At 28.9% G+C, this 26,498-nt stretch overlaps 8 protein-coding genes across 8 annotated transcripts; 4 read left to right on the top strand and 4 right to left on the bottom strand.

The window, feature by feature from the left end:
* Positions 1-1,772: 1,772 nt before the first annotated feature.
* Positions 1,773-2,339, bottom strand: GO595_005321 (uncharacterized protein; the record flags this gene model as incomplete). The annotated part of the gene is made up of 1 exon (XM_067918551.1): positions 1,773-2,339. One exon carries the CDS (start codon positions 2,337-2,339, stop codon positions 1,773-1,775), a length of 567 nt encoding a protein of 188 aa, XP_067774534.1.
* Positions 2,340-8,382: 6,043 nt separating this feature from the next.
* On the bottom strand, positions 8,383-9,456 carry GO595_005320 (peptidoglycan DD-metalloendopeptidase family protein; the record flags this gene model as incomplete). Its single annotated transcript, XM_067918550.1, has 1 exon — positions 8,383-9,456. One exon carries the CDS (start codon positions 9,454-9,456, stop codon positions 8,383-8,385), a length of 1,074 nt encoding a protein of 357 aa, XP_067774533.1.
* A 214-nt stretch (positions 9,457-9,670) lies between these two features.
* Positions 9,671-10,435, bottom strand: GO595_005319 (uncharacterized protein; the record flags this gene model as incomplete). The annotated part of the gene is made up of 1 exon (XM_067918549.1): positions 9,671-10,435. One exon carries the CDS (start codon positions 10,433-10,435, stop codon positions 9,671-9,673), a length of 765 nt encoding a protein of 254 aa, XP_067774532.1.
* A 2,155-nt stretch (positions 10,436-12,590) lies between these two features.
* GO595_005318 (uncharacterized protein) lies at positions 12,591-13,223 on the top strand (the record flags this gene model as incomplete). The annotated part of the gene is made up of 1 exon (XM_067918548.1): positions 12,591-13,223. The coding sequence occupies one exon, from the start codon at positions 12,591-12,593 to the stop codon at positions 13,221-13,223; it is 633 nt and encodes a 210-aa protein (XP_067774531.1).
* Positions 13,224-15,203: 1,980 nt separating this feature from the next.
* GO595_005317 (uncharacterized protein) lies at positions 15,204-15,905 on the bottom strand (the record flags this gene model as incomplete). The annotated part of the gene is made up of 1 exon (XM_067918547.1): positions 15,204-15,905. One exon carries the CDS (start codon positions 15,903-15,905, stop codon positions 15,204-15,206), a length of 702 nt encoding a protein of 233 aa, XP_067774530.1.
* A 5,948-nt stretch (positions 15,906-21,853) lies between these two features.
* On the top strand, positions 21,854-22,610 carry GO595_005316 (40S ribosomal protein S3a; the record flags this gene model as incomplete). The annotated part of the gene is made up of 2 exons (XM_067918546.1): positions 21,854-22,220; positions 22,294-22,610. The coding sequence occupies 2 exons, from the start codon at positions 21,854-21,856 to the stop codon at positions 22,608-22,610; spliced, it is 684 nt and encodes a 227-aa protein (XP_067774529.1).
* A 67-nt stretch (positions 22,611-22,677) lies between these two features.
* Positions 22,678-23,232, top strand: GO595_005315 (uncharacterized protein; the record flags this gene model as incomplete). Its single annotated transcript, XM_067918545.1, has 1 exon — positions 22,678-23,232. One exon carries the CDS (start codon positions 22,678-22,680, stop codon positions 23,230-23,232), a length of 555 nt encoding a protein of 184 aa, XP_067774528.1.
* A 2,381-nt stretch (positions 23,233-25,613) lies between these two features.
* Positions 25,614-26,240, top strand: GO595_005314 (uncharacterized protein; the record flags this gene model as incomplete). The annotated part of the gene is made up of 1 exon (XM_067918544.1): positions 25,614-26,240. One exon carries the CDS (start codon positions 25,614-25,616, stop codon positions 26,238-26,240), a length of 627 nt encoding a protein of 208 aa, XP_067774527.1.
* Between the last annotated feature and the right edge of the window lie 258 nt (positions 26,241-26,498).

Genomic DNA, 26,498 nt, shown 5'->3' with positions numbered 1-26,498 from the left:
AGCCTTTTTTTCTGTGTCGATCAATGTTATCGATTGGTTTCACCTGGACTAGTTAAGTATACATATTTGCATCTTTTCTGAATGATCGTAGCATTTATAATCTTTTTAGAAATATATCATTCACTGGTACATATTCAATGATTAATTTCTCATTTGATGTGAATATATTGTGTTCTCTAATTTACGATTCACATTTTCATCTAAATGATAATAATTTTTTTTTTTTTTTTTTGAATTCAAGTCATATTATAAGTTATCTTTCAATATTTAATGATAACAAACCAAATGTTTTATTTAATTTCATGAAATTTATTATCATTTTAATTATAGTAAGAAAATATTTAATGAATTTAAAAACAAGAAATAAAGAAAAATATAATTTTATCAATATTTTAATATTTTTGATAATATTTCTTCATAAATCGAAGGAAACAGAAATATATAAAAATACGTATATAATTAATAATACAGAAGATTTAATGAATATATATCAATATGAAAACGAAATATTTCATCTTATTATTGAAGAAGGAATTGAAGAAATTGATATTAAACGATTTTATAAATGGAATATTTTGAAAACGATTGAAATTAAAGATTCAGTCATCACGATTCAAGAATCATCATTTGAATCATGTTTAAATCTTGAGGAAGTTCAAATTGGTAATTCATTAAAATCTATTGGAACATCATCATTTAAATCATGTTTTAAATTAAATTGTATCAAATTTGGGACAAGTTTAACAACAATTGGTGAATATTCATTTTATTCATGTTCATCATTAACGAATATTATAATTCCATATTCAGTTGAAACAATTGAATATTATTTATTTGGATTTTGTACTAAATTAGAAATGACTGAACTTGGAGAAAATGTACGAACAATTAATAGTTTTGCATTTCAACATTGTATATCATTACGAAATATTACACTTCCAAAATCAGTTTATCCAATTGGAGTTGGAGCTTTTATATAATGTTCAAATCTTTCATTTATTCAAATATCAAATCAAAATTCTAATCATGCAAATGATAATAATGGAATTCTTTATGATGGGTTTGTTAAACGAATTATTTGTTATCCATCAGGAATTCTTAATGAAACATTTGAAATTCAAAATTCAATTGATGATATTTCTTCTTATGCATTTTGTTCATGTTCTAATTTGAAAACAATTATCATTGAAGAAAATGTAGAAACGATTCAAATCAATGCATTTGAATTATGTACTTCATTGACAAATATCACGCTTCCAGATAATTCCAGACAAATTGATAATATTCGTATTATTTTAAATCTATTTTAAGTAAGCAATAATTCATAATTTCATATAAACTATACAAAAATATTAAAGCATATCATATAATGATCGCCACTTTAGTGGCTCTTGCACAGAGTGCGATCTGGGTTATACTATATTTATTTTTAGCTATCTTTCTATTATGATTATCTAAATATTTATTTAAATCATTAATTTTAATCATATTTTAATTATAATTTTTCATTGATATTTTTAATAATATCAACTTTAGAGAAATTAAATTTTTTATGTAATTCAGATGGACTTATATTATGTAATTTCTTTATACTGGCTGAGGGGATTTTTTCATCAACAAATTTTATATTCAATAAATAAATTACATTAAATTTTTCATCGTAATGATATCATTTAAAGACTTTCTTTGTCATTAGTTAATAAAAATATATTTTCATGAAAAGCATTTTTGAGAACTGAAGGCGAAATCGATTTATTTATGAAAAAGGCACATTATTTTTGATAATATTGATTAAAATTCTGCATTCCTTCGTTCTTACATACGTAAGGATTGGCATATTCATTTTGTGCTTTTCCTTGTTCAGCCTCGACTGCCTCAGCCTCTCCATTCGTCTGCGGATACAAATTTTGCATTACGACGGATTGTTTCTCATTTTTAGCATCAGCATTTCTGTTGATTGTATAATTGTTAACATTTTGTTGAGAATAACGATGTACGCCTCCGCTAATGGACATTTGCTCCATGAGTTCGCGTGTGGTCTTTATTTGCGGGTTATATTTCTTAATTAAACGGTATTTAATTATCACCAAAATTATAATTATTGTTAAACTTATAAATGGAACAACAATAGAGACAATGAATACCGTGTTCGAATCTTCATCTTCTGGTGTATCCTTGCATGTGTTTCCTTGTTTAGTTGAAAATGTTCCAAATTTTGAACTTTGATATGAACTTGTAACAACGACTACGTCAAATGTTACGCCGGCGAATGCGCCATTAACAATTGTTGGCTCTGTTTTACCTTTGTATATAATACATTTTAAGTTGTTACACAACATAAATGCATTGTATAGAATTTGTCGAATTCCTTCGCCAAGAATAACTGTGTGAAAATTTATGCACTTCGAGAATGAATATTCTCCAATCGAATAAATGTTCGATGGAATGCTGACAAATCACTATGATGAAAAACAATTTCTTGGAATCGTTTGAAGTTTTGAACCAAATGTAAAACGTTTTAATGACGTGCACAAGCTGAAACATGAATCACCAAGCAAAGTAACTGAATCAGGAAGAGTAATTTGTACTAAATTAGAACAAAAATAAAATGAATATGAGCTGATGTTGACAATTGAAATTAAAATTTCAAAGTTAGTTAAACTTGAACAATACGAAAATAAATGATCTGATAATGATGTTATTTTATTAGGTATAACGATTCCTTTCAGTGAAGAGCATGAGCTAAATGCATAATCTTCTATTCTTTCTAAATGGTTTTCATTAGCAAATGTAAAACTAATTAAGTTTGGACATGAACTAAAGCCATAACTTCGAATCGTTTCAACTGATTCACCAATGCTAACTTCATTTAATGACGTCCAATTGGACGTAAAATGCATATGAATCAATAATCAAAACACCTGAACTAATAACCAGTTTTCTAACATTATAAGATGAGAAATTACCTTGATATATGATACTGCAATTAATAATGCTAATGTGTCATCGCATATTGCTTCATTTATAAACAATATAGACCATAGAGTCATTTTTATATTGATTATTAAAATTTTATATTGACAATTATTTAAATACTTTACGAAAATTTACAACACAGTCTTCAGAAATCCTATCGTTTGCATATTCCAAAAATTTCTTACATTCTATTACATTATTCTTTTTTTTTTTGCAAGTTAAAGATTAATTTCTACACTATTTCGAATGTTATTCGATATTTATTATCTTATTATCTATATCGCTTCATTTTCATGTATGCAAATGTTACGATCTTTTATCAATTCGTTTTGAAAAAAATAGCATCAACCCAGATTTAACCACTTTTTTGACAAACAAATTTCATCCAAATTTGGCCATTATTATTTCAAAAAGTTATTTTTATTTGAAATTTCAATACTGTTTTTGTCAAAAATCCATGGACAAACGATAGACAAATCAAATAATCAGAAATCTGTTTTGCACAGAAAAAAACTATCGTCACTTTGAAATTCCTATGATCCATAAATTTTTTTTAACCAATTGTATTGAGAAAAAAACATCGGAATGATTTTCCTTCTTCCATGCCTTTCATACTCATTTATTGAAATTCTTGTGGGCAAAAACATCCATGCAACTGGAGATACGCTGGCTCAATTGTATTGGGAATTGATTTTTGAAACAAATTTTACAGATGTAGAAATACTCAGTGGTGAGTATACTTTTGATGACCTAGACACGTTACTGTTTCTATCTATTAATTATTTATCAATTTCTAACAGGGTTAATATAAAAATAGAAGATTTAATTAAGATGTCAGAATACTTGTGGTATGTAGTAAATCTTTCCATAGGCACTGCATTCGAAAGCACTCAAAGCTTAAGTTTTAGTCATTGCAAAGAGTTAACGTATGTTAATTTTTCTAATGTTTTACGATTTGAATCTTACACATTTTCGAAATGTACAAAGTTAATTTTAGTCGAAGCTCCTAATTTAAACTATGTTGGTGCATCTGCCTTCCAAATGTGTACAAATCTTGAAGCAATTACACTTGAAAATGCTACAGTGATCTCAGACAATGGATTTTATTACTGCACAATGCTAAAGAATGTCACTTTTCCCGTGCTCAAATACTGTGGATCATGTGTGTTTGAGTTTTCCCAAATCTTGTCAATAAGTTTTCCAGTGTTAGAAGAAGTTTCAGCATATTCTTTTGCTTCATGTGTAAGCCTGGAAACTGCTTATTTACCACATGTTAAAACTATTGGTGAGTGTGCATTCATTTATTGCTTTAAATTATGCAATATAAGCGTACCCGAAGTTGAAAACATTTCTAAAGGAGCATTTAATTATGGCTACAGATTAACAAGGCTTGAATTACCTTTGCTTAAATATGTTGGTGGTAGTTTCATAAAAGAATGCTTTATGTTAAATTACATTTCAATGCCTAATTTGACACATATTCCAGATTACTTTTTTGCTAATCTTAAAGATTTAGGTATTAGGATTCAAAGTGTTCAATCAATTGGAGACCATGCTTTTGAAAATACGTCTATTAGTATAAAAAATATTGGTAAATATGAAATCAAGAAAATTGGTGATTATGCGTTTTCTGGAGTGACCCCTTCTACTTCTGATATTGATGAAAACACTTTATCATTTGAATATTGCGAATATATTGGAAATAATGTATTTTATAGATTGAACTATAAATATGAAAATTTGTCATTCCCAAATCTTAAATCATGTGGTGATTATGCATTTAGTAATTTTTCTTCAATTCAAGAATTATGTTTTCCTTTACTTGAAAACTGTAGTGATTATTCATTTGCATATAACCCAAAATTAATTAATATTACACTTCCTCGACTTAAAATAATAGGTAATTCACCATTTGAAGGATGTATTAATTTGAGAATAATTAATTTACCAAACTTAATAAGTGTAAATGACTATTTTATTTCAAGTATAAATATGAGTAATTTTGAATTCATAAATTTGAAATATATTGGTTCAAATGCATTTACAAATGCATTTGATATTGTTGAAACTATTAATTTTCCAAATGTTGTTTCAATTGGAGATTATTTTTTAAATAATTGTAATAAAGTTACACATATTTCATTACCAAATCTTTCTGAAATTGGATCATTTGCTTTTCATAATTGTAGTAATTTAATAAATGTTTCATTACCAAAACTTAAGAAATTTAAGTCTGAATTATTATGTACTTGTAACCTGATTCAAAGTATTTATTTCCCAGAACTTGAATCAATACATAGTCATTTTGTTTGTAATTGTTCTAATTTAAGCAACATAACTTTACCAAAAGTTAAAACTATAGGAAATACTTCATTCCATAACTGTTGTTCATTAAAAGAATTATATTTAAATTCAGTTATCGAAGTTATAAAAGGACCAATAGCAATAAATTGTAATTCATTAAGTGCAATATATATGAATTCATTAAAATATTCGCCGCCATATTTATTTTCGAATATGCAAAGTCTTGAATTTGTATCACTTCAAATATTAACTACAACACAAAAGTATATATTTTATAATTGTAAAAACCTAAAAAATATTAAAATGCCAATGTTTAATACAATGGATTTTTTGAATTCAGGTTATGAATTTGCAAATTGTTCATCACTTGAATCACTTAAATTACCATCAATAAGAGAAATTTATGGAACAAATACATTTCAATATTGTACATCATTAAAATCGATTAACTTTTCAAGATTAACAAAAATTAGTGAATTTTCATTTTTAGGTTGTATTAATTTATTTAAAGTTTCATTACAAAAAATTAATATAATTCCTTCATATTGTTTTAAAGATTGTATTTCATTAAAAATGTATTGTTTGAAAGTGTTGATACATTAGAAGGAGAAGGACATTTTTCAGGTTGTATTAATTTGGAATTATTAATATTACGAAAGTTAGATATTGTTAATGAGAACTCAACGAAAATATTTGAAAATTGTAAAAAACTTAAAATTATTGTATTACCAAGTAAACAACCTTCAAGTTTTAATGAGAATATATTTTCAACAACAACAATAAATAATTTAAGTATTTGTTTACCGTATGAAGCGTCATATGTAAATTATACGAATGATTGCAATGGTTCAATTTGTAATGAAAGTTATTGGAAAGGAATAAATATTCAAATCAATGATAACTTAATAATAAAATGTTCTAATTTTACAAAATTTAAAAAAGACGAAGATGATGATAAAACTCTTAATATCATTTTAGGAGCAATAGCAATTGTATTTGTTTTGGTGACAGTAATCGTTTTGCTGTTTTGGCTGTACAGAAAGAATAAGAAAGAAAAGGAATCACTTGAGAATATGCCACATTTGACTATTTCTATTATTGATAATGTCGTGTAAATGTATATTTATGTAAATTTATTATTTTTTTTTAATCGATATGAAAATTTTTTAATTTATTTTTATTTCATTCTGTTTATTAGGAAACTTTCCGGTGAATTGCATGGTTTGTTGTATTGTCAATTTAAAAAAAATGGCTTAAAATGCTGAAAAATGATCTCAAACGAATTCTCAAAAGATTTGAACAAGAATTCGAAATTAAAACACAAAGGAAATGTCAAAAAAAGGATAAAATTGCGTTGTCATCATTATATAAACTTCATATGAAATTAAGAAAAGAATTTTATGTCAACACGAGAATTAATTATTTAAATAACAAAAAGAAAACATTACAAAATAACATAAATTCGTCTGAAGTTTTCTTATCAAAAGAACAAAAGAATGAATACGAAAATATACAAAATGAACTTTTAGTTCTAACAAAAAAAATTTAATAAATAATTTGTTTATGAATAAATAAATAAATAAAAATATTTTTAACATTAATTATAACCAATTGTCAACTTCATATAAAATATTATTTTGTATTTCTTCGTTAACTGGTTCAAATTTGTCTTCTTCTGATGATGTGAAATTCATATTTGAACTTTTCACATTGTTTCGCATTTTACTTCTTCGAATTAATGTTATAATAATTCCTGCAATCAAAAGAGCAATTGCAATTGAGCCACAGATAATGCCAAACATTCCTAACGATGTTATCTTGTTTTCATTTTGTGTTTCTGTTTGTTCAATTGCATAAAATTTATTATAAGAATAATATATCGAAATATATTCATGAATCGTATATTGATATTCATAATGAATAACTTTTGAATAAATATAACTATAACTTGAAGAAATTAATGTAAATATTAAAGTATTTGATAAAAATGTATTAATTATTAAAGAATTACTATAAAACAAAGAATATGTTAAAGTTAATGAATATGTTACATTCATATTTGAAGTATTTGAAATTATAAATGTGTTCGAATTAGAAAATGAATTTGATTTAGTAAATGAATTCGAATTTGAAAATGAATTTGATAATGTGAATGAATTCGAATGTGTAAATGTGTTTGATAATGTAAATGTATTTGATGATGTAAATGTGTTCGTTGGTAGCGGATATCCATTACATTCATCAGTAGTCGTTCCTTTCATTACACGAAATGTACCAAATGTCGTACCTTCATATGACGCTGTCGTAATAACATATTGTTCAGTAACATTATCAAATGAATTTTCATCAATATTTATTGATTTATTACCTCTAAAATAAATACATTTGAGTTTATAACAATTTTGAAATGCACAATAACCAATCGTTGCAACATTTGCTTCAATAAGAATTTCTTCTAAATTATAACATGAAGAAAATGCATAATTATCAATTAATATAACTGATGTTGGAATATAAATATTTTTTAATGAAGTACAAAATCGAAATGCATTATGTTCAATCGATGTAACATTATCTGAAATTTGAATATAAATTAACGATGAACAATATGAAAATGCATAACTTGAAATAGTTTTAATTGAATTTGGAATTTCATATGTTTCATTACAAATTCCTGATGGATAACAAAGAATTGCTGTAAAATTTTTAGTATAAAGAATTCCATTTTCATCATTTGCATAATAATCATTTTCTTTTGATACATTAATAAATAAAAGATTTGTGCATCCTTCAAAAATGCCTGAGTCAATTAGAATTACCGATTTTGGAATTGTAATGTTTCTTAATGATATACAATAAATAAATGCATATGAATTAATTAACAAAACTTTTTCTGCAATAATCTAATAATCTAATCCTCCAGCAAATACTACAATAGCTTTTGCAAGTAAATTCCAATCTTATCTATAATATCACATAATTTTCTTTTTTGTGAACATGTTCGTATATTCGAATCAAAACAAAATTCAATATTTACTAAAGAAAAGAAAAATATTCAAAATACTTTAAATATCAACTATCAAATGCGGAATCAACACTAAATCAACTATCGATTACGTTGCTAGCTTCTTCTTGTAGCGCTTCTTTCATTGTATCCTGCACAAATGTACCAGAATATTTTTCTTCAGAATCGATTTTCTTTTCTATCAAAGCGTAAGTCCCTTTAGCAATAGCTCCAACTATTTCCTTCAGTTTCTCTTTGATTTGATCCTGGAAATCATCGATTTCTTCTTCAGTGACTTTCGGTTCCGACTTTTTCAATCTATCGTTTTCTTTTCTTAACTCTACAATTTTCTTGTTCATCAAATTTGATGTCTCTTTTGATGTCGTAATTGCTTTTTCGGAATCATTTTTTAATTGTTCGACATCTGACTTGAACTTGCTGATTTCCTTTTCATATTGTGATTTCATTCGTGTTTCATTTTGTGTTGTTCGCGTTGTCAACAATGCAAGTTCGCTCTTGGCGCGTTCAATCTGCTGTGATAAAAAGTCAAGTTCTGCTTGAGCATCTGTAAATCGTGCAGCCTCTGCTGCAATATCTTCTGATATGGAAGAAATCCTTTTCCTAAGTTGTGTTCTTTCTTCGTGCTCAGATAATGTGTCTGTCATTTGGTCAATTTGTTCCTGCTTTTGTATGAGAATTTGATCTTTCTTTTTGGAGTCATCAACAGCTGATTGAATCTGTCGCATAATATTGTCGTTGGTGAGAACAGCACCTTGCGGCATTTCAGTTGGAGTTAATTTATTGATTATTTGGAATAGTTCATCAAATCTTCGATTAAGATTTTGCTGTAGATGCGCTATTGATCTTCTAACATTGTCTTTTGGTTTTTGTGTATTTTTTTGTATAACAACTTTTTTGATTTTTGGAGAAGATTTCGTTTTTGGTTTGCTTGCTTTTGGAGAAACTTCTTGGTTATTACTAGGAGGTGTTTCTGGAGTTGGCTGTGGTTCTGGTGTTGGTGGTGGAGAATTTTCTTTTGGAATATTATCTTGTGGAATTGGTGGCAAAACATTTTCTTCTTTTTTTGGTTCGTTCTTTTTTTGCCTAAGTGATGACATTGCCCCGAACAAAGTTGTTGGTTCTGAGGGAGACTCATCAAACAAATCCGCCATCTAAACAAAGTATGTCAAATTCATTATAATACAAAAAAGAAATGGAAAATCGTATTAAAAGAAATTCATCAAATAAGTATTAAAACTAACAGCAAATTCCTTTAATTACACTTAAAGGCGTATGATAAAAAAAAAATTTGAAAAAAATCAAAATTGAAAATTGTTCAGAATCAGTTTAGTTGACTCCCAGAATACTTCTGAGTAATATCTCTGCTTATTTAAGATCCTTTCTTGCAAAGCTAGGTGCTGCATTCGCAATTGGCTTTCTCATTTTATCAGAATCAGATTGCCTTTTATGGGGTGACGTGGTTGTTGTTGTTGTTGTGCGCTTTGACTGAACTCCTTCTCGTCCAAATGATGGTGTATGATCTTTAATTGGCTTTCTCATTCTTTCTGAATCGGTTTCATGTTTAACTGGCGATGTTGTAGTAGTTGTCGTTGTTCGCTTTGATTGAACACCTTCTCTTCCGAATGATGGTGTATGATCTTTAATTGGTTTTCTCATTCTTTCGGAATCAGTTTCATGTTTAACAGGAGATGTTGTAGTTGTTGTGGTTCTCTTTGACTGTACGCCTTCTCGTCCAAATGATGGTGTATGATCTTTAATTGGCTTTCTCATTCTTTCTGCATCAGTCTCATGCTTAACAGGTGATGTTGTTGTGGTTGTTGTACGTTTTGATTGAACACCTTCTCGTCCAAATGATGGTGTATGATCTTTAATTGGTTTTCTCATTCTTTCGGAATCAGTTTCATGCTTAACAGGAGATGTGGTAGTAGTTGTGGTTCGCTTTGACTGTACACCTTCTCTTCCAAATGATGGAGTATGATCTTTGATTGGTTTTCTCATTCTTTCAGAATCACTCATTGGTTTAACTGCATGCGTTGTTGTCCTAGTTGGAGATTTTGTGGTAACGTCAGCTCTGGCGAAGGATGGCGTGTTATCCTTAATTGGCTTTCGCATTTTTGCTGCGTCGGACATCTTGTTTGCAGGGAAAAATTTGGATTCAATTCCAAACAAAGAAAGTTCTCAAAAGTGCTTTGTAAAGAATGTGAATTCAATAAACGTTCTGAACCGCGCCAAATGCTGATGATAAATTGTGGATATTTTATAACTTTTTGATGAAATTTGAATGGAGACGATGAGCATGCCTTTATAACGTATTTTTTAAGTCCGTTCAAAAATATCTGCATGACGATACATTTGAAACCGAAAAAAAGCCTTCGTAAACCTGTGAAAATTCAAAGAGTGATTAACGGGAGGATCTCTCTGGATTATTTTTATAATGCGAATATAGTCCTTTATAATAATATTATTATTATTTTTATTGTGTTGTTTGGTTGAATTTCTTTATGATTTTTTTACCTTTCAACAAGGCGCAAGAATCATCTATTCTTTGATTGTCGTGGACTTCCATTAAAATTGTTTATTGAATTGATTATCTTTTATCCCATTTATATAATTAATTCATATATTTGTTCACCTCTATCATCATGAGGCCATGACTGATATGGTTAGGAAGTCACATTTTCTTCGTATAGTTGCTCGATATATGGTCATTTAAAACTTCATTCAACTTTTATTCTGATAAATATTTAGCATATTATTAATGAAAAAATCATCACATATTGAATCAACTATCATGATAGTCAAAATTACAGATATCTATAAACATGTTCAACTTCAACCAAATAATTTCTTGATAAAAATTTGATGAATTTATACTTAAAAAAAATAAATAAATAAAAGAATTACTTAAAAGACCAAATATTTTTATTGCTAGATACAACAAGGCCTATGAATGTAATTTTTTCACGTTATGAGAGCCAACAGCTTGGGGTGACTGAATAATCACGATTGAAATTGAAGATCTTGAACCTTCAGCAAGCAAATGTTGAGATGTCTATCATATCGTTTATTTATTGAAAGATTTTCATCAGCAATAATGACACATCAATAAAAAAAGTTTTTGGTTGTCATACGTTGCTTCGCGAACACGCATAAAACCCCCTGAAAACATGCACTCAATAAGCCGATCGATTTCAGTTTTTGCTTGAATTTATCTGCCGGTTTTGATAGAGAAAAATGCCATTTGTATCGGATGGCATTTTTTGGTATGGAAGGAACACAACGAGCCGAGGCTGAACTTGAATCTTTAAAAGAAAGAATAATACGTTTTGCAAAACAGACCAATGGGAACAATGAAGATGTGATCCAAAGATTAAAAAGAATAAAACTTGAAGTTGATATAAATCAAAAACAAAGATATCAAGCTTCAATACGAGAACAAAAGAAAATCAGCCAAGGCTTGGGAGAATTTGATTACAAGAAATCAAGAGCATGGAAAGTAATTGTAGAACATAATTGGGAAAATCTTTCTAAAAGTGAGCTTCTCTTAATAGCTCGTGTTTTGTCAGCTTATTTACACATACCAATAGACAGAGAATCGAAAAGAAGGAAACCTGTATTAGTCAAATGGTTTGATGAAAACCTGAGCAAAATTTCAGAATATCTTAATTTTATTTCCATACAGTAATTAGATTTAGATGTTTTAGAATTTAGATATTTTGTCTATTTATCTTATTTTTTTCAAAATCAGTAAAATGATAAACGATAGTTTCTTGATTTTTTTCTTATTAGTTGGTGCTGTTTTCGTTAATGAATAATAATGTAATTAAGATTTTGTTGTGCATTTGATTTTTTTTCATAGAAACGTTTATAATTAACGTATTAAATATAAATGTCAAAGTCATTTTCTGCTTTAAAAAGGTCTCATTCTGCTTCAAGTGTAAAACACAAGCCAAACCCAGGTTCTCTTGTTGAAAGAACCATGCGATTTCAAGAAGAAAAACAATTAAAAATACAAAAAATTAAAAAGCAAGCAGAAGAAGAATCCAACTTAGTTTCACCCATAAAGAGCAATACAAGGCCAGTAATTCGAACAAAGTTAATTGATAATATTTGGGATCAAGATGGGAAATTAAATTCTCAAATTCAACAAATCCATCCAAAAGAACTCAACACACAGACCGACTCTTTCCAACCAGAAACATGTTCTTCAAAGTCCAATAAAAAATACCTTCAAAATAAAAATATTGAACCAATATGGAAGAGATCTGTTCCCGAAAATAAAACCATGTCCCCAAAGCGGAGTAACAGTACTTCCTCTAAGCGAAGAGCTGCGTCAGCTCTCTCTACACGAACACCACAAAATTCTTCATTCCAAGAATTTTTAAATCGACAAGACAAAAGTTTTAATAATCAACACTCTATGGCGACATCAAACTACGAGCCCACTCCTAAGCGATTTATTGACAGGAAGAGTGAGCAATTAGCAAAAAATCCAATACATTTAAAAAATCGCAAACCAAAACCACCACCAGAAGAAGTTGAAGAATATACGTTTAAACCTGATACATCACTCACACGTAACTACAGAACTAAAAATAGCTTATCATGTTCATGTGTTGAAGCGCATTCAATTGTTCATGAAATCAAAATGAAAGGACTAAAACTTGACATTGACGAAAATGATAGTCAAAAATATAAATTCGCTCCAGAAATGGAATTAACTAAAGGGATGAGAGAATATGCAAAAAGAAATGAGGCCGCAATATTAGCAGCCAAAGAGAAAAAGAAAAAAGAAAAAATAGAAGAAATTATAAGAGAAGAAGATACAGAAATGGAAAAACAAATTCATGCACATAAAGTTCCAGAAAGAACACAGAAAATCGGTTATTATATGAACCTGTTTAAGGAAGATGATTAATGATTTGTTTTTCTATTAATACAAATAAAATTTGTTCTTTGAGAGAGTTGTCACTTTTTTGTAAGAGTATAAACGGTCGTTATCTGGATGTTCGAGCTGGATGTATCTCATGTTAAATCCCAGCTTGATAAAACTATTAATAAAATTAAACTTTCTTCACCTGTTTATAGACAAAAAATCGAGGAAATTCAATCAAGAAAAAATAGATTAGATGATCTGATTAATGAAGAAAATCAACTAAAAAAATTGATTCAACAAGAACTATATTTTTCACAGAACAAGGATTACCTTATTCATTGCAGCGAGGAAGCATGTGAAAAAGCCAAAAATCGAAAGATTGAATTATCAAATCAACTCAGAGAGGAAATAATAAAAAACTCATCTTTCTCAATTTCAAAAGGGGAAATTCCTATAGTAAATTCACCTTTCTCTTTGCAGGGAAATACTCCATTAATAGAACAAATTCGTCTAAAATCCCGTATAATTCAAACGAAAGCTAAACTTTTAAAGCAATCAGACAAGCTTCACTCATTACAAAAAGCTATTTTCTGTCTTGATTCTGATTCTGATAGTAGTCAATATTTCACCACAGAAATTCCAATATTATTTGATTCCGAGTGCCTACCAAATAACACTCCTGATTTTCCTACTTCAAGTGCAATGGTGCCATCAGAATTAATAGCTTTAACAGATGTATTCCATTTTATCCATACAATACGACCTATCTCACCCAAGCCGATGAGCTTATCTTTAATTAGCTTCAAACCACATTCATCTACTAATCTCCCTTTGGATCCCATATATCATCCAGATCCATTTTCATCATTTGATTCATTAAATTCACTTACTAACGAAATTTCCCATTATCAAAACCCACTTCAAAATACCCTTATCCGTATAAACAAGAAGCCTCAAATCTCTTTCCTCAACATTTCAGACACACTTAGTCAAATAATTTCACAGCTTTACACGTCACGATCGACCGTTAATCATCTTCATGATTACATTATTCGTAACACACAAGTACCATCTAACATTTGGTTTACTGAACGTATAATTCACACTAAAATGGAGCATCTTATCAATACTATAAATAAGCTTTTAAATCGTGTTTATAATGAACAAAATATTCCCCCATTAACAACATTTGGATATTCTCCAAATACTTCTGCTATAACTGTTAATGAAACTTCATATGCTCAGTTACAACGTTTTGAAGAACTTTGTACAGAATTACAAAACTCAATTTTGAATTGTAAATCAATATTCGAAGAACAACATCAACAATTTGAAGCAATACGGAAACATTCAATAGAACGAAAATATGATATAAAAGAATACGAACAGAAACAAGAAGAAGATAATGAAATAAAAATTAATAATTACATAAAAGAAATAAAAATATCGCTTCAAAATCATTTGGAAGATGTTTTGGAGTCTGTTTCAAAACTTGTTGATTCACTTCCAAATATTTTATCGGAAATGAAATTATTAGAAATTCCAAAACATGAAAAATTGAAGTTGGAAGTATTAAGACTTCCTAAAAAAATTGAGGTTCCGGATATTATTGATGATCCACAACAGAATAATGAAAATGATGATGAAACTAATTTGAAATTGTTGGAAAAAATTTGTGATGAAACTTATTCGGTTGAGCCGTTAAAAGAAGTCTTCCCAATTACAACAACAGAGTCACAAAAAGAAGTCGATAATCAACGAATTTCTGATATGTTAAATGATTGGAAAGAAAAATTGGAAAAATTTTCAAACGATACGAACTGAATTCAAAAAGTTTCAATGTTCTCAAAATTGAATATAGATAAAAGTGTGTAAATGTATAAGCTATAATAAATATAAGCTTATTTTTAGTTTAAAAGTGTTTTAATGTTTTGTTCTTATAATGTTTGCTCTATTTTCTAACACTTTTTAAGAAAAAAATGGTGAAAAATTTAATCATTTTTTTTAACAAATTGTAGATAACTAAAATTGAGATACATCTTTTGGCTTCTTTTTCTTGATGGCGCCTCTATAGCCTTTGTTTCGAGAAGCTTCATTTTCAATATCATCAAGATTAAGCATTTTCTTTGTTTTGTCCCCATTGGATCTGTTGTCAACGTGTCTTGTGATGCTACTAAGCGGGGCTTTGTCGGATGTTGGACGATTCTCTGGTATGAAAAGCGACCTCCTTTCGGGTTCAATTCGAGTAGTATTTTCAGGCTTCCTTTCTGGAAGCTTAGGAGGAGGTAATGAAGCACTTGGCGGCTTAATTATCATATTTGACTTAAAATGTTGCACTTGTGGATTAATTTGAATTTGAGCTGATTGTAAAACATCAATTGCTGATAAGTCAAATGTATTTATATCATCACATGGAGTGATTATTGGGTAATCTTTAAATTGGAATGCTGTTCTTTTAACCCATTCATTTTCACTTTGATTTGCTAGTTCTATAAGTTGAGCATATGGTTCTGCTATTTTATTAAATTCTTCGATTTTTAGGTTTATAACTGATTGAACTATTATTGCTTGTATGTAAGGATCGAGAAGATGAAAATTATCAATCACTCTTTGAATGCTATTTGGACTTAAAGTTTTAGCAGCTTGATCAGAAGCGCCTGGCCTTCTTATTAATTTATTTAATGTATCGGCATAACTTTGATCTTCTTTAGAGTTTATCATCATGGCTCTTAAACCGTTTTTCAAATAATGATCAAAATCCTTTGAGTTAAAAAAAAAATAGGAAATTTGTATAACTCTAAAATGATTACTTTACTTACAAACATTTATTGGCTTTCTTCGTCTTCTTCATCTTCTGTAATATCATGATGTCCATTTGGCAAAATAGCCAAATATGCGAATATTAAACCAAAAACAACGAACCCTATAGAAAGGCATTCCAAAGTAAGTGCTACATCAAAAGGTACTCGACATACATCTGATATGTATGAATTGAGAATATCAATACACTCATAAAAAACATAGCACTGATTTTCTTCACTCCACTTGTTCATTCCGCTAAGAGTAGTATTCTGTGAGAGTCCTTGTACCATCAGACTTCTTATTGAATTACATTGAACTGGATTGGATTTTACCGCAAACACTGTATTAAATCCTAGCTCTACAATACCACAGATGAAAGATATACCTGTCAAATAATATCCAATTTTATAATCAAAAATTGGATAAATACGTGAAAGTATTAACATAATTGCTAGAACAAGAATGAAAGCATACCCAAATATCAATACGAGAATAATCATTTGGTAAGGTAATTGACCATTTATAGAAAAATATATTTCTTCCTTAAAATTCTGGTAATTTGCTGTGTGATAAAATGTTAATATTGCTGCTGAAAGGGCCGAAAGGATGAATGAAGTAATCGAAATAATTACTTGCAACGCAGGACAAAACGTGGTCATTGAATTACCGCATCAGCCATTCAAATTTTTCAGGGAAAAACTGTTTCAGCCAAATTGAGAACAATATTTTTTACATCATTATGGGATTTTCTTGTTTTTCTATCTAATCGAACAACAATACTTTAAGTTTATATGACTTATCTGTAAACTTATATTTATTAGAGCATTTTTTTTCTATCATAAATTGTTTGAACCTTTAATTTTTTGTAAATTCCGAAATGAATTATCAAATTAATTTTTTTTTTTCATTTTTTAATCAATCAATGAATCATAAAATGTAATTAATTTAAAAAAGAAAATTTATACATTTCAAATCGAGAAGTTCTTTATTCATTTATGATTCATTAGGATCTTTTTCTTCAATTATTTTTGCCTTTCTTTGCGAGCGGAAAATAAAGAATCCGGCAACAGCACATGCAACAACAACGACACAAACACCTGCAGCAACAGATTAATTATTATTTTGATCAAATTGTTCATTCGAACTTTATAATATTCGTCTTAGTATTAGCAGTTATAACTTGCGTAATCGCAGTTATTGGCGTTCTTGGTGTATGTCTCGTAGTTCTTTGTGTATACCATGAAGTTCTTGTATTTGTGTGTAGCTCATCACCAGGATTTGTAAATGGAAATGATGGCGTGAACATATTTGATGGCGTATACATATGTATAGAAATTGTATTTGATGGTAAGAATGTATTTGACTGTGAAAAAATATTAGATTGAAAAAATGTATTTGATTGTGTAAATATTTCTGAAAATGTGTTTAAAAATGTATTTGACGGAGAAAATGTATATGTTGATATTTGCATACATCCATCAGGTGCATAAACTGTAGCTTTAAAGCCACAGAATGAATAACTTGTATAATCAGGAATAACCAAGTTTGGAATTGTGCTAAACGGTAGGTATTATTTTGGTTGAGATCTTCCATAATAATAAATACATTTTATAGAATTACAATAATAAAATGCAAACTTTTCGATATCAGAAACACTTTTTCCAATAGAAATTGATTCTAAGTCAGAGCAAGAATAAAATGTATATTTTTTAATTTCTTTAACTAAATCTGGAATCACAATGCTTATTATTAATTTTTCGCATTGTTAAAAAGCATAATCAATTGATTCAACTGATTCTCCAATTGTTACATTCGTTAAATTTGAGTGTTGTTCAAATGCATGAGATTCGATTGATGTAACATCATTATCAATCACTATCGTCAGAGGAAGAGATTTAGACAACAAACTTATAAAAGCACTATCAAATGAATTTCCAAATAAAGTAATATTTGTCGCATTTAAAAAATTAATTTTAATTGAATTTACATTATAATTAATCCTTACTGTTGTTATTTTTGTGCTTTGAGCAAAAGCACCTCTTCCAATTTTGTTTATGCTCCTTCCAAAATCAACATATTTTATTTCATTACAGCTCGTTGCAATTGCTTTTATAGAGATAGCAAAACAAAATATCCGAAATTGAGAAGTTTACAAACCGTCTGCAAAAACAAATACCCCTAATGCAAAAGTAAATATCCAAATTTGAAAAGTTTACAACACATTATAAATTGTTTTTTACTCTTTTGTCTAAAAGTTTGTAGGAATAGGACTCAGTTTAGATTAAGTCTCGTGAAGCAGTTATCAAATGAGATATTTCCACTTCTTTATGCTTTATTACATACTGTATAACCAGAATCACGTTGTGACGGGATTTGAATGGTTCAAAAATTTTACGTCACTTTTTTAATCACTCAAAAATTCATTGCAACTCTGTTGTAAATCAAATGATATATCATAACATATTATACAGTTGCATACAAAGTATTATTTAAGGGTGTGAAGTATTCTGATTTTGATTTTATATGCAGAGAAATTTTTTCATTATACATGTATATTCGATTGAATATTTTGAGAGTAATTTGAAATTCAGTAATAAAAATAAGGAAAAATGATGATAAAACTTCAAAAAGAATTTTTCACCTTAGCGTTTGTTTATTCAATTTTTCATTTATAAAATTTATCTCCCATCAGTATTTATCATCTGTTAAAGTTGATTGTGCAGACGAATTCATTTGTGACATAAAAATTTGAGATTAAATAAAAATACATTAATATTTATTCACAAACATTGGATATTTATTTTTTTTGCAAGCGACTTTGTTATACACGCGTCACTTTTTTGGATATTTACTTTTTCAATTTAGATATTCAGTTTTGCACGCGTCACTTTTTGAGATATTGAGTTTTGCACAATGTATAAAAGCAATTGCAACGAGCTGTACAACCAGAAAATGCATTATCACCAATTGTGGTTGAATTTGTAATTGTAACATATTAAAATGAAGGACAATTTGAAAATGCATTATTATTAATTGTTGTGACTTTATCTCCGAAATGAATTAATTCCAAATTATTGCATACAAAAAATGCACCACCTCCAACAATTGTTGTGGTTGAATCTGGAATTATGACATTTTTTAATGAAATACAATTTGAAAATGTATCAACTCCAAAATGTTCCATACTCTTTCCTAAATGTGCTAATACATGTATTCAAATTTTCCTTTAATATTTGAATAAGATACTTGTAAAATTTTCATTAATTAATTTGATGTGTTTGTATACTGTCATATTGTTATCATAAAATTTATTATGTTATAGAACGATTCTTATATAAAACTTAATATTTATAATAATAATTCTCATTAATTAATTTGATGTGTTTGTATACTGTCATATTGTTATCATAAAATTTATTATGTTATAGAATGATTCTTATATAAAAAATAACTAACACTGATATGTATTAGGATTTAATATATTAATTCGTTAATTTAATAATATAAAAATTTATGAATCGGAAGTATAAAAAAAATAAACAAATAGAAAAATAAACTGACCAATTAATATAATAAAAAATAAAAATACAATTCTAAACAAAAATGTTATGAAGAAATAGTGAACAAATTCAGATAATACATGATATAGCAAAGAATGTGTGCCTTATGGTTTTTTAATATAGTAACCATTCTGTTGAAAACAAAAGTTTTTATAAATAATAAGACATTCGTTTGAAAATTTATTTCAATTTTCATAATAGTTTAGTTTTGTGTCCTGTTTTTTATTTTCAAACTTTAAGTTCATTATTATTTTTCCTCGTTCAAAAAATAAACATGATTGCTATCTTGTTTTATCAACTTATGATTCCAGCTTTTGGAAATTTTGATGAAAATACGAAAACACTTACAATAGAAACAAATAATGATTATGAATTTTTATCTCGTTATAAATTGGAAACATTAAATTTAGTAATTGCAGATAAAATTGATTCAGTACCATCTGAGACATTTAAAGGTTGGATTGAACTGTTTTCCGTCAAAATTGGTAATGGGGTCACTATAATTGGAGATTCTGCTTTTGCTCAATGCTGCAATTTAATAAAAGTCGAATTTGGTGAAAAAGTTCAAACAATTTCTAATGGCTCATTTTATAGCTGTTATAAATTAATAGAACTTAAATTCAGAGAAAATCTCGTTATAATTGATCGATATGCGTTCATTGATTGCTTTTCAATTAAAACGATTATGATTCCAAACTCAGTTTCTAGAATTTCATACTATTCATTTTCGTATTGCACTAATTTATCTTATATTAGTTTAGGACAAAAACTAAACACAATTGGTTCATATGCATTTCTTAATTGTATTTCTCTTGAAACAATTAAATTACCAAATTCAGTAACAACACTTAGAAGTTATGCATTTTGTAAATGCTCTAAATTAGCAGAAATTACTTTAGGAGGAAATCTGAAACAGATCAGTGAATATACATTTTCCGAATGTTCATCACTTAAAAGTATCAAACTTCCAAATTCTATTTCCATAATTGAGAATATGGCATTTGGTATTTGCTCTAATTTAACAACAGTTTTTCTCGGAGATGACGTTTTATCAATTGGAGATAAAGCATTTTCTGATTGTGTTTCTCTATATTGTATTTTTTATAATGGTACAAAAGAACCTATTGTTGCTGATTCAGCATTTAAAGGTTCACCCGCACAATATGTAATGACACCAAGTTCTTATAATTCAACAAAATTTGGTAAACTTAATGTATCAATTGGTCAAGTAATAGATAAATGCCAAACAACAATTTCGTACACACCGTCAAATTCATTTACACAATCAATTAATCATTCACATTCAAATACAATTACACTATCAAATTCACAAACATATACACAAACATATACTCAAACAAATACTCAAACAAATACGTTGCCTGAATCATATACGAATTCTGTTATATCTTCAAGTTCATTACCAGATTCAAATGTGTCTGATTATCACCCAGCAAAATCTGCTTCAAAAACTATACTTGTTGGTGTTGGTGCAGGTGCTTCCGTTTTGGTAATTCTCGTTATTGTTTTGGTGGCCTTTTTCATTCTTAGATACAGAGGAAGGAATAAAAATACTAGTATTGAATGATATTAAGGAAATTCAGGAATATGACCTTTAAAAGAAAATCAACAGGTTCTCTAAAGCGTAAATAAAGGTACGCATTACTTGAATCTTTGTTTTGAAATATAAAAAATCAAATGCGAGTTACGCAAAAAAATGATACCTATCTTAAAGCAATTGTTATTATATCATTTCTTTACAAATGAGATAAGTTTCGAAACTGAAGCTTTTTGCCACTTTTTGTAAACTGTTGTTTTGTACATTAATGTTATTGAACATAGAAGAATGAAAAAAAAATTTCATGTACATATCGGCAATTTGTCACTTTTCTCAATTTGTCCGTGGCTGTCGGTTATAATTGAATACGAACGTTAAAGCCATATGTTCTGAAAAGTGCGACATTTACCGTATTGATAATAATCCAATTTATAATAATAAACCAAAAGGTGAGAAGTTTGAAGATGATTTTGAAGATCTATAAAACCAAAATGTGCACAAATATTTCATCTTCATATAATTTGAAATTAAATTCAATGCACGATTTAAGCAAATAAGTGCCAAAAAACGATAAGAATTTCAGAATTTCTCACTTTTTGTGTTGTTTATGATCGTATAATATATGTAAAGTACACAATATGTTTTTGAATGATATATGCGACATGTGATTTACCGTAGTGTATTGATGCCGATCGACTGGGGTGCCCCTATTCCCAACCGCTATATTTGCGGTTTGGCCTTCCTTTTGGAAAATGGGTAAAGCTCAGCAAAAGGGTAAGGCCTCAAAGAAGATCAAGCAGGATACTTTCCTCAAGAAGGAATGGCGTCACGTATTCGTCCCAGGATTCTTCTCAAAACGCGATATCGGATTCACAGTTTCACACAAATGTGCTCGTGGTAAGACACCAGCCGATTATCTCAACAACCGTGTTTTCGAACTCTCCCATGGTGACCTTGTTGATGAACAATCACATGCATACCGTCTCTTCAGCTGGAAATCAGTTGATGTTCAAAACAACGATGTCTTAACAGTTTTTGCCGGAATGAGACTTACCAACGATAAGCTTTCTTCACTTCTTCGTAAGTATCGTACACTTATCAACGCACAAGTTGATGTTCGTACAGCTGATGGATATATTCTTTCGTGCATTCAGCATTGGCTTCACCAAGAAATTAAATCCAAACAAGAAAGCATGCTATGCACAACAATCCAAGAAGCGTGAAATCAGAGATGCTTGCATTGCCATCATGAAGGAAACAATTGAAAAGTCCACAATCCCAGAATTGTGTCAAACAATTGTTAACGAAACAATTGAAAAGGAAAAAAAAAAAAAATGCAAGACCATCATGCAAGTTGATAATGTTTATGTCACAAAGATCAAAGTTATTAAGGCACCAACATTCAGCGGCGAAGAACTTAAGAAACTCCACCAAGGACGCGCTGTCACAAAAGCTGCAGAAGTTGCACGCCCGGTTGAAGAAGAACCTAAAACCGAAGAAACTAAGTAAAATGCACTTTTTGACTTTTCTATAGTTTTATTGGTCAGACAAAGTTAGTCAAAGCGAAAGCACGCAAATGAGCTTCCAATCTGTTGCTGATGTACCGATGCCAGATGGTTTAGACGAGCTACAGCAAGCCGAATTTGCAGCTTTCCAAGAGGCTTTAGTTCATATGGAACAAGAATTAAATCAACTTGAAACTAATGAAAATCCTGACCAATTAGCTTGTCTTCAAGTTTTGAATGAAATAAAGGAAGAAAGAATAAGGCAAGCAGATGAAAGATTGAAATTTAAAATAGAGGTAATTGATAGACACGTACAGAATGAAAAAGAAAGAATTGAAAAAGAAAGTGAAGAAGCTGAAAAGCTTTTATTTGACAGATTAGTGAGGGCATACAAAGTAGCTTACCAGGAGTCGGTTGATAAGTTAAAAGAATTAATGGATCCTGTTTCATTTAATTCATTTATGTCAGAAAACACAATTGAATTTCCAGAAATACCATCAGATGCTCAAATCAAAACAAGGTTACAACAACCCAACGAGAACAAAATTAAGTTATCTCCTGAAGAAATCGAAAATGATTTGAAAAAGATTCAATTGAATTTCGAAAAAGCAGCGAGCAGCCAATAATTCAATTAACGTTAAAACTTAAGATGTATATCATATAAACTTAACTGTTTTTCTAAGTAATTTTTTTTTGAATAATTAAAAAAATTAACGAATAATTTATTATCATTAACAGTTAGTTTGGGTTTAGAATTCTTTTGATCATTCTTTTTCTGAATTCATCTTCTTGTTGTTTTGCATTAATCTTTGTTTCTTCTTTCAACTCAATTTCCCTATCCAAAAGTAAGTCTGGATTAACTCTTGAAGCAAACACAAGAGAGCTTTCATTTGTTGAATCCGAATTTTCCCATCTTTGTCTATCAGACATTATTGTTCTTGAAACTTCGGCCACTTTTTTATTTGGTTCTAAGCACAATAAAGGATACTGTGCAAGGAGAAAAGATTGCTCACTTTCAAAACCACATTCTGCAATATCTTCTGGAGTTGGACGGAGATTTGTTCGAATCGAATTTGGTATTTTTCGACGGTTATCAATCACTTCACATATTAACGAACCATCATACCAAGTAAGATTCAACTCACGTAGGCGCTTCAAAGTGCCAGGAATCAAGAGTCCGTGTGATATGTAAAATAAAAGCAAAGAACCTTCATCATCATTAATATTCCCAATAATATCAAATCCAGGTTCGGATGATGAAAATGTGAAATGATCTGTGTATATGGTGAAAAATAGAGATGGTGTAAATGTGGCGTATAGGTTAGATGGAGGATCGTCAAATGTGTTTGAGAATTTCCCAAATGAATTTTGCTGAAATGCTAATCTTCTTTGAGTCCTTTCACATATTTCGTTCCTCAGTTCAGAAAGTTCAGATGCGTTAGTTTTTTTCACAAAGTTATAAACGAGCTCATGATATTTATGAATAAGTTGATTTCCACTAAAATTTTCTAGATTGTCTGTGTCAAGAAATATTGGTTTGTGGTCTGTGCTAAAATTTTGTTGTGTTTGAGTTACCATATTTGTAAAATTTACTGATGTTTGATCTTCTGGAAATTCTTCAATTTGATGATCTGAAAGATTAGAATCACCTTGAGTTATTTCTACTATTGGCTGACTGGTTTGGCTTTTATTTAACTGTTCTTCCTCCATGATTCTGTGTTCTAATCTTTGGGCGATAATTAAACGTGCGATTGAAATCAGACGTTAAATGAAGACGTTTATTAAAGCAGAAATGAAAACTCAATCACCAAGAAACAGAAGTAAAACAACATCAGGCAAATATTCTATATACAAGCGTTCACCTAGTACTCATAATTCTTTTAATAAAATTCAGTCATTTAAAGAAATTCCTATTATAAAAAATGAAACATTAAAAATTTCTTCACCAACAATTAAATCTTTCACTGATGCTGTACTCCAACCTTTTGTTCATAGCATTGAAATAGATTCACCATTTCTTTCACGAAATCCTTATTTCAAAGAAATGTGTTTAATTGTTTTTGGTGAGCAAATTGAAAAAATTAATGGAGAAAAAGTTCTTCCTAAAGTCAAAGAATATGCGAGTTTTACATCAAAAGTTATACGTCCTTATCTGGTCAAAGGATACATTTTGACATCACTAAATCCCATTCATGTTATCCACCATAAAACTCGCCAACAAGTCAACGTTAAATATCCTACAAAGCAAGTGATGCATAATTCAACTATTCATAAAAAACAAAAGGATGAAGAAAAGAGCATATTAGATGAAAAAACTATAGAAAATATTTTCCAACGTATGATAAATTTATCTAAAGAATTAAATCATCCTAAACCAATTGACAATGGTGAAAAGAGAGACAGCTATTTCAATGGCTTGGAAATGATTTTTGCAACTAGACAACAGACCCTTGATTACAAATTACGGCAATTTAAACATCGAAATTCCCAAAGCCCAACAGTTTCATCAAAGAAGCCAATCAAGCAAAAGGAAAATGAAACAAAAGAAAATAAAGAAGAAGTGTCTAATATTGATGGTAATCAGCCAACTGAAACAGTAACACAGAGCAATAATATTGATAAAGAAGAAGAAGTAATTCCAAGTCATAAAACTCTGAACCGTTTTATGATGAGAAAAAATCCAAAACATTCACCACAGCAAACAAAATAATATATAACAGTGATCTCGCAGAAAAAAGCTTTCTTCATAAGTTTTCGTTCTCTTCTAACATACGAAAATGCGCAAATGAATGAAAACACTTTCATTCAAAGAATTATATTTATATTAATTTAATATTTGTGACTCAAAATGAACGTTCATTAAGAAATACGGAAAATTATAATAAAAATTTATTTGTTAATTTTGTTTTTTACTAGGTTAATAAAAATATGATCGAGAATCTATGGGCCACTTTTTTCGTACGTTAAATCACCTCACCTTAGGTGCACTTTTAACGACTGCTTTCACATGAAGTCATTTAGTTCTTCATCTTCTGATGATGACGATTTTCAAGCCACAGAATCAGATGAGTACAGCGATGACTTAATTCCAGAAGATGAAATTGTTAAGGAAGAAATATCATATGCAAAAGATCTTTTGGAAAATAAAGAAAATTTTTCTGATAGCTCAGATAGTGACAGTGACTTTAATCCAGACGCGGTAGAGAAAAACGAAAAAGCATACAGTGATGAATATTCCGGTGATGACAATATCAAATCTGAAAAAAATATAAAGAAAGAATCTTCGAGCGATGATAGTAGTTTTAAAGAAGAGTCAGATGATATGCAATATAGTGAAGATGATTCGGAATTTCTTCACGAAGATCAAAAATTGCTTCAAAAAGAGGAACAAACTAAAGAACTTCAAATCAAACAGAGAGAAGAAATAGTGTCGTTACTTCGAGAGCTTATATCTATAATTCAACCAATTAATAGTGTTAATGAAGCACTTTGTAATACACCTTTAGATGAAGAGACAGCCAAATCAATAACTCATATTTCTACAAAGCTTCTCTTTTATGGGAAGTATGATATTTATTCTTGCGGAATTGCTGAACTTCAATCTGAGCTTGAGAATCTTGAAAATTCTCCATAGATTTTTTATCAATTTTATGAATAAATTTTATTGAATGAAATAATTTTAATAAACTTTATGTGACTAATTTTACAAAGAGATGGAAATAACATATTAATATTCCCAATATTGGGAATTGCAAAATAAGCAAAATCAGTAAATTAAACATAAAGCAATCAAAGTATTATTTCATTTGATAATAGGTCTATTATAAGTTTCATAAATTATATGATACAAATCCAATACAACATAAACAAAATTAATTTTTTATCTGTATCG

Source organism: Histomonas meleagridis (assembly GCF_020186115.1).
Source record: "Histomonas meleagridis strain 2922-C6/04-10x chromosome Unknown contig_33, whole genome shotgun sequence".
Lineage (NCBI taxonomy): Eukaryota > Parabasalia > Tritrichomonadida > Dientamoebidae > Histomonas > Histomonas meleagridis.
Note: the sequence above shows the minus strand (reverse complement) of the source record. Positions and strands in the feature narration are given on the sequence as shown.